The 8,816-nt window shown below is 51.1% G+C and overlaps 1 protein-coding gene across 2 annotated transcripts; it reads left to right on the top strand.

Moving 5' to 3' along the window:
* The first annotated feature begins 273 nt into the window (after positions 1-273).
* LOC126964746 (uncharacterized) lies at positions 274-8,581 on the top strand. 2 transcript variants are annotated; one of them, XM_050808019.1, is made up of 2 exons: positions 274-699; positions 7,740-8,581. In XM_050808019.1, the coding sequence occupies exons 1-2, from the start codon at positions 338-340 to the stop codon at positions 8,413-8,415; spliced, it is 1,038 nt and encodes a 345-aa protein (XP_050663976.1). In that variant the 5' UTR covers positions 274-337; the 3' UTR covers positions 8,416-8,581. The 2 variants fall into 2 exon arrangements, with proteins under 2 accessions (XP_050663976.1, XP_050663977.1); XM_050808020.1 differs by having other exon boundaries at positions 274-763; positions 7,804-8,581.
* Positions 8,582-8,816: the final 235 nt, after the last annotated feature.

The following is an 8,816-nucleotide window of genomic DNA, read 5'->3' as shown; positions in this document are numbered from 1 at the left end:
AGTTTGCCGTAAGGCAACGGCCATTTATGGCCAACTATCAAGGGCGGCTAAGACAACCTGGGGTCTGAACCCAGAGGTGGTCAGGACCATCTACATCGCCGCTGTGGAGCCAATCGTACTATACGCTTCAAGCGTCTGGGTCCCAGCCGTAGATCAAGTCGGAGTGCGGAAGCTGCTGGACGCGGTTCAGCGGGGGTTCGCGCGCAAGATCTGCCGGACCTACAAAACCGCCAGTTTGAGTGCGGCGCTGATCCTGTCAGGTATATTGCCACTCGACCTGAGGATCCGAGAGGCGGCAGAATTGTACCGCTATAAAAGGGGTGAGGACATTGATGGTATGGCAGACAGGAAGGCTGAACAGCGGGTTAGCTTCCTGGATGCTCCCCATCCAGCCCTCGCTCCTGAGGTAGAATTCTGTTGCCTCGAGGAGACACAGGCCGAAACCGCCGTGGTAGAAGTGCAGGATGACCAAGGAGAAGGAGAGGGTTATCTGCAGGTCTACACCGACGGCAGCAAGATACAGGGCAGGGTTGGAGCCGGAATTTCATACAGGCGGCGAGGCCTGGAAGTCAGAGCAAGGAAACTCAAATTAGAGGATTATTGCTCTGTCTTCCAGGCCGAGATGTGCGCAATTTCGAAGGCTATCGAGGACATCTTGAAGATGCCCGACATGAAGGTCGAGATCCTTAGTGACTCCAGGTCGTCGCTGGAGCTGCTAAGGGATCGATCATCATTTAACCCGATAGCCTTCGAAATCAAAAACCTGATCCGGCGGGCTCGAGAATTGGGGAAAACCATTCGGTTCCGCTGGGTTCGGGCGCATGTAGGTATTGAGGGGAACGAGAGGGCTGATCACTTGGCGAAGGATGCGGCGCTCCATTCGAAATCGAGGGCCGCATACGACGGAGTACCGGTTTCGACTCTTCGCCGCGGTATAAGAGCCAGGACCCTCGACGTCTGGCAGGAGCGCTACACTGCGGGTCACACCGCAAGCGTCACAAAGGCGTTCCTGCCAGACGTCGTGGCGGCTTACAAGCTGGTGCGGGAGGCACCCTTCTCCGCTCTGATGGCCCAAGTCATCACGGGTCATGGTGGCTTCTCGGCGTATCTCCACCGGTTCGGACTGAAGGATAGCCCAGCGTGCATTTGCGACGGTCATACTGACGAAAGCGCAATGCACCTGGTGCTCGAATGCCCTAGGTTCGGTCGGTGGAGATACGATCTTGAGGTCCAGAGTGGAGTGGCCGTACTGGAGGCCAACCTCCCCTTATTATTGTCAGAAAAACGAGAACTACTTGAGGCATTTTGCCTCAAGATATTGATAGATGTGCTGCCGAAGAACGGCAGCAATATAAATGTAAAAAAGCTTAAAATAAAATGTGTGTAAATAAATAGTAAGGTAGGAAATAGATAAGAATAAAAATTTTAGCAATAAATAAGTAAAGCACGGTTCCCTATGACTGAGCATAGGGCCCTTTTTACTACCAATAGTCTGTAGGAATGTGTGCCTAGGTTAAGATAGTGTTAAGAATCTGTATAATATTAAAAAGCTAATAAAAGGAATAAAAATAAATATATATGTAAAATCTGTTAGTTATAAGATCAATATCATGTAAGAAATGTAATGAAAATATATATTAGTGTGTAAGCGACTGTAAATAAACATTGTAAATAAATAATAAACCACCCCCAAACCCTACAGCTCAATGGTAGGGAGGAAGTAGCTTAGTAGCTCCTCGGCCCTGGAACGAAAGTTGCCAGGGAGGTAGGCCACTAGTCGCAAAAAAAAAAAAAAAAAAAAAAAAAAAACCTAACCTAACCTAACCTAACCTAACCTAACCTAACCTAACCTAACCTAACCTAACCTAACCTAACCTAACCTAACCTAACCTAACCTAACCTAACCTAACCTAACCTAACCTAACCTAACCTAACCCCACTTTTGACCCAACTATCGTGTCGTCTACATATAGCTCCGCTTCAAAAAATAATTTAAGTGGTAAAAAGTGCTTATTTCGTTGTGAAATTTGGTACAGTGTTTTGTAAGCTTATAAATCACCAGGATTAGTGTTTGTGAAAGTTTTGTGCAGCGCGCTCCAAAGTTACAGGGCCTGGACTTTGAGCCAACTGCCCCGAGTCGTCGCTGCAGCGATCAAGAAACGCATCGCTAATTCCTGGAGCGCCGATCAAGACCTGTCCAGCAATCCAAGTTTGAAGACAATCGGACATTGGATTGCGAAGATATCCTAAGATAAGTGTGCCATTCATAACCTCGTTGGCTTTGTATGGGAGAAGGAAGCACGCGGAGCCACGAGGTTTTGTAAAATATTTGACAAGTGACAACTGCCATCAGTCATCTAGCGCACTTTGGCACTTCGTACCAATGATACGACAACTTTGAAAATTTGGATCTGCCGAACTATAACGCCGGTCACACACCACATCGCCGAAGGTCAACGAAATCGCGGGACAACAATTGAGGTACAACCAAATCTACACCCTACTAATTCGTAACCCCCTACATGTCATTACTAACCAATTAACTGTCATCTCCTCTACCCCCCCCCCCCCCCCTCTAACAAAATCTTCCCTATCCCATTATTGTTCCCCACGAAACCTTCCCCCCCCCCCCGGTTTACCTCACCCCCCTTGGCCCTATATCAGGGACCAAGGCAGCTAGGGTAGTCGAGTTTGGGCTCGCCTAAACCGCGATTTTAAGCTCTTTCGATTGGCCCCGGCACAATTGCAAAATTGTTATTTGTTTTTTAATTATAAGATTTTTTAAAATTACTACTTTTGTACAGTTGTTTTAGACTTGTATTTCACCGTGGAATAGCCGTGTTTGGGCTTGTCGGAATCGGGAGACCTAGCTCTACCTATTGGTCACGGTGAAATTTGTACATTTTGAAAAAAAAAAAAAAAATTTTTTTTTTTTTTTTTTTTGTAAATTTGTAATTATTATTTTTTGTGTTTTCTGTTACATTTGTTTTTATCGTTATACTATTAATTGTTTATCTTAATTGTTATCGTTAATAATAGTTTGATCAGCCATGTCAGCGCCCAGCAGGATTTTAAGATCAATCAGAGCAGGCGAGAGGGACACGTCTGCTTCAGCAACGGTCACACGACGGCCATCCTCGGACCCTGGAAAGGTCAAAACAGCAACCACCCGTAGGTCCGAGGCGGGGGAGGTGTCCTCCTTTGCTGGGAGCGAGTTCGGTGCGGGCTCAGGTAGTAAGCCGGGTAGTGCAACCATGGCGCATGCACACCAATGGGAGGCGGGGTCGGGTTTTCACACTCCGCCATCCGGTGGACGATCTAGCAGCGCCAGGGGACCCGAGAGCCCCACTTCCGCTCTCTTAAAGGACGCCAACCGGATTTACCAGCGGGCGAAGGACGACCTGGAAAAATCCGGCAATATAAAAGGCTCGATCAAAACATCGGTGATCGAAGGCCTCAACTTTTTGTATGAGGCCACACTGCAAGTGAACAGTGTGCGGCGTGACCTCCAATTAGAGGTCGAAAATTTAAAGAAGAGGCACGCAGAGGATATCTCCAGGAGGGAGTCCAGCCACGCGGAGCAGATAGAGCTCCTGACGCACCGGTTGGATAGGGCGGATGTGGGGGGGCAAACGGCGGAGTTGCGGAAGGAGCTGGAGGCACTCCGTCGTGTGGTCGAGTTTGATGTCATCAAACAGATTGACAACATCAAGGCCAGCCCCTCTCCACCCCCCCTGCAGCTGGGCTCCCTGGTGGAAGAACTGAAATCCATGCGTAGGGAGGCAACGGACATGCTTGCGGAGGTGCGAGCTCTGGGAGCAAAGTCATCAAAGCTCCTGGAGGAGCCAGTACAGGCTCAAGCATCACTTTCTTATGCGGCGATGGCTGCCAAAGTGCCGGCTAAGTCCGGCCACTCAATCATGGTAACTAGTGACTCGCCAGAGGACACTAGTGACAATGTTGTCACCAAGATTAGAGTGGCCGTCGACCCGACAAAGACCGGTACAAAGGTGGACAGTGTCCGCAAAGTCCGGAATAAGAAGGTGGTGCTAACCTGCGGCACAAAGAGTGAGGTGGAGGCTGTGAAGAAGCGGCTTGGGGCAAATTCGGGCCTCAAAGTTCAGGAGGCGAGGGGGAGGGACCCGATGATAATCATCAGGGACGTGCTCTCTTGCCTAAAGGACGATGAGGTCACCGCGGCCCTAAAGGCCCAAAACAAAGAGCTCTTCACAGGCCTCCAAAAGGACCACCAAAAAATGGAAACATGTTTCCGCCGCAGGTGCCGAAACCCGCACCTCGCACATGTGATCCTGCGGGTGGCCCCTCAGCTGTGGCGTCGCATGGTCGACGGGGGGTCTGTCCACCTTGATCTCAAGAGGTCGAAGGTGGAGGACTTCTCGCCGCTCATCCAGTGCTCAAAGTGTTTAGCCTTTGGGCACGGGCGGCGCCACTGCAAAGAGTCGACTGACCTTTGCAGTCACTGCGGGGGACCACACGTCAGGAGCGAATGCCCCGACTATGTCGTGGGGGAGCCGCCCAGCTGCATTAACTGCCGTCACGCTAAGCTGGAAAAGACGGACCACGGTGCGTTCAGCGGTGACTGTCCGGTGAGGCGGAAATGGGATGCCATTGCCCGCCTTGGCGTGAGCTACTGCTGAGGGCACCGCGGTGATAAATCCAGGAGGTCGCGGGCCCAAGGATGCTGCTTCAAGGCACATGATACAGGTAAACCTGCAGCGGAAGCGATTGGCAACCGATGAGCTGATGGCAGAAGCTGTCAGCCAGAAGGTAAGCCTGGCACTGCTGCAGGAACCCTATACAGGTAGTCGAGGTGCCTTGAAGCGATACCCAGGGGTTCGCGTCTATCAAATGGACCAGGGGATAACTAGGACCAACCCCGCAAAGGCCGCAATAGCGGTCTTTGATAAAGACCTCCAGGTAAGGTGTGACCCGAGCCTCCAGTCGGAGAACATAGTGGCAATCACCATAGAGTTCTCCGACTGGACACTTGGAATAGTGTCCGCTTACCTGGAAGGGGACAAACCCCTGGATCCATACCTGGAACGTCTGTCCAGCGTCCGATCCAAGCTGGGAACCTTGAGTGTTGTGATCGGAGGTGACTTCAACGCGTGGAGCCCATGGTGGGGTAGCACGGACGAGGATCACCGGGGAGCTGAATTGGCTGGATACTTTGATGATCATCAGCTGCACATCCTTAATACCGGAACCGAACCCACCTTCCAAGTGGTTCGAGGAGGTCGGCTTTGCACAAGCAGAGTCGACATTACGGTGTGCAGCCAAAGTACCCTGCCAAGGATGGAATCCTGGTGGGTGGACCCCGCTATGGTAAGCTCCGATCACAACGCTCTAAGGATAGGCCTCCGCGCTGGTCGTGCGAAAGCACCCGGCCCAGCACCAACCACTCGGATATATAACACGCGAAAGGCAAACTGGGATAAGTTCCGAAAGGAACTTATCCTACAGTTCGAAAGCCGCCAAATCCGAGTGGAAAGAGTGTCGGCCATAACCGCCCCCGAGGACATCGAAAACGTTGTCCTCGAATACCAGGAGGCGGTCCGACAAGCGTGTGAGGCCGCGATCCCAAAGCTGAACCGAACACTGAAGTATGAACCTCCATGGATGACCTCCGAACTTCGGGTCCTGCAGCGTGATGCGGTCACTAAAAAGAGACGCATACGCTGCGCGGCCCTAACAAGGAGGGAATTCGTCATTCGACAGTACCTAGAAGCTAGGGAGAAATATGAGTCTGCCGCGCAAGCGGCGCAGACCCATAGCTGGAAGGAGTACTGTACCGCGCAAACAGGCGAAAGCCTGTGGGACGGAATCTACAGAGTCCTCCGTCAAAGCTCGAAAAAGCAAGAAGACAAACTTCTTGTGAGAGACGGAGTGACTCTTGATCCCAAGCAAAGTGCAGAACTCCTTGCAGCTACGTTCTTCCCGGACGACAGGCTGGAGGATGACACTCCCGTACATTCTGCAATAAGGAGGGGAGCGGACCGTCCGCTGTGCGAGTTAGCCTGTGCAGCGGATGATCCGCCCTTCACCATTGCGGAACTCAGGGAGGCGGTTCATGACTTCAGTGCTCGCAAAGCTCCTGGATCGGATGCGTTTACGGCAGACATCAGTGCAAAAAGCATTGAGGCAGATGAACGGCTCTTCCTAGAGATAGCCAACAGGTGCCTCGCTGTGGGATACTTCCCGAAGCCCTGGAAGCGTGCGGCAGTCGTGACACTTCCCAAACCGGGGAAATCCGACTACCATCATCCAAAGTCTTACCGTCCGATTGGACTTTTGTCAGTCCACGGTAAGACTTTGGAAAAGATGATGGTACGCCGGATAAAGTGGCACGTACTGCCGACGATTAACCCGGGCCAATTCGGTTTTATGCCACAGCGGAGCACTGAAGATGCCCTCTTTGCCTTGATCGAGCACATCAGAGCTGAGGTCAGGGCAAAGAGGGTAGTATTGATGGTGTCTCTAGACATAGAGGGGGCATTCGACAGCGCCTGGTGGCCAGCTATTAAACATCAGCTGGCCGCCAGGAAATGCCCCCGAAATCTGTACTCCACCGTGTGCAGTTACCTCAATGACCGCGAGGTCATTATTCGTTATGCGGGCGCCGAGTGCGTGAGGCCCACAACCAAGGGGTGCGTTCAGGGATCGATTGGGGGGCCCATATTCTGGAACCTCCTGATTGATCCGTTGCTGGGCGCCCTCGAGGAAGAGGGCCTACGCGTGCAAGCCTTCGCCGACGACGTAGTGCTCGTCTTCTCGGGCTCCTCTCCGGAGACTATCGCGCGGACCGCTAACTCCGTCCTCCGGCGGGTCTACGACTGGGGCTTGGACAACAAGCTGCGATTTGCTCCACACAAGACCAACGCCATGGTGATTACCAAGAAACTGAAAATAACACCTATTCAGATCACCATGGGCGGCGAAAGTATAAAGATGGTCACAGAAACCAAAATCCTGGGTCTTATTATTGACCACAGGTTGTCTTTTAAGCCGCACGTCGCCGACGTTTGCCGAAAGGCAACGGCCATTTATGGCCAATTGTCAAGGGCGGCCAAGACAACCTGGGGTCTGAACCCAGAGGTGGTGAGGACCATCTACATCGCCGCTGTGGAGCCAATCGTACTTTACGCTTCAAGCGTCTGGGTCCCAGCCGTAGATCAAGTCGGAGTGCGGAAATTGCTGGACGCAGTTCAGCGAGGGTTCGCGCGGAAGATCAGCCGGGCCTACAAAACCGCCAGTTTGAGTGCGGCGCTGATCCTGTCAGGTATCTTGCCACTCGACCTGAGGATCCGAGAGGCGGCAGAATTGTACCGATATAAAAGGGGTGAGGACATTGATGATATGGCAGACAGGAAGGCTGAACAGTGGGTTAGCTTCCTGGATGCTCCCCATCCAGCCCTCGCTCCTGAGGTAGAGTTCTGTTGTCTCGAGGAAACTCAGACCGAGACCGACGTGGTAGAGGTGCAGGATGACCCAGGAGAAGGAGAAGGTTACCTGCAAGTCTACACCGACGGCAGCAAGATACAGGGCAGGGTTGGAGCCGGCATCTCATACAGGCGGCGAGGCTTGGAAGTCAGAGCAAGAAAACTCAAATTGGAGAATTATTGCTCTGTCTTCCAAGCCGAAATGTGCGCAATTTCGAAGGCTATCGAGGACATCTTGAAGATGCCCGACATGAAGTTCGAGATCCTTAGTGACTCCAGGTCGTCGCTGGAGCTGCTAAGGGATCGATCTTCGTTCCACCCGATAGCCTTCGAAATCAAAAACTTGATCCGGCGGGCTCGAGAAATGGGTAAAACCATTCGGTTCCGCTGGGTTCGGGCGCATGTAGGTATTGAGGGGAACGAGAGGGCTGATCACTTGGCGAAGGACGCGGCGCTCCATTCGAAATTGAGGGCTGCATACGATGGAGTGCCGATTTCAACTCTTCGCCGTAAGATCCGAGCCAAGACCCTCGAGGTCTGGCAGGAGCGCTACACCACGGGTCAAACCGCGAGTGTCACAAAAGCGTTTCTGCCAGACGTCGTGGCGTCTTATAAGTTGGTTAGGGAGGACCCTTTCTCCGCTTTGATGGCCCAAATCATCACGGGCCATGGCGGCTTCTCGGCGTATCTCCACCGGTTTGGCCTGAAGGATAGCCCAGTGTGCATTTGCGACGGTCGTACCGACGAAAGCGCATTGCACCTGGTGCTCGAATGCCCCAGGTTCGGCCGGTGGAGATGCGACCTAGAGGTGGAAAGCGGAATGGCCGTTACTGAGGCAAACCTTCCAGCCCTTATGGTGAAGCCGTGGAGAGACGCTCTTGTAAAATTTTGTACAAAAATCCTAGCTGACGTGCTGCCACGAAATGGCAGTAATATAAAAATTAAAATAACCTAGTCCGTAAGTTGTATGTATAAAATGTTAAAAGTCTGTTAGTATAAGTCATGTAGTATTATAAGTATTTGTATAGTCACATGTAGTATAATAAGTATTTGTATAATGAATAAAATGTATATAATGTATATAAAGGTTCCCTATATCAAGTATAGGGACCTGGATACAACCTTTGTCTGCAATAAAAAAAAAAAAAAAAAAAAAAAAAAAAAATGCATTGATTTATGTTAAGAAAGTGTGTGTGTTAAATTATAGTTGTATATTTGAGTAGGTTAATAGTTATAATATGTGCACTTAAAATTTTTTGTTTATTGTGTTTAGTCTTAAGTCTTAGTATGTAAGAATTATATAGTTGAAATAAATGAAACGCCACCCCCAAACCCTGCAGCTCAATGGCAGGGAGG

Source organism: Leptidea sinapis, chromosome 5, assembly GCF_905404315.1.
Source record: "Leptidea sinapis chromosome 5, ilLepSina1.1, whole genome shotgun sequence".
Taxonomy (NCBI): domain Eukaryota; kingdom Metazoa; phylum Arthropoda; class Insecta; order Lepidoptera; family Pieridae; genus Leptidea; species Leptidea sinapis.
Note: the sequence above shows the minus strand (reverse complement) of the source record. Positions and strands in the feature narration are given on the sequence as shown.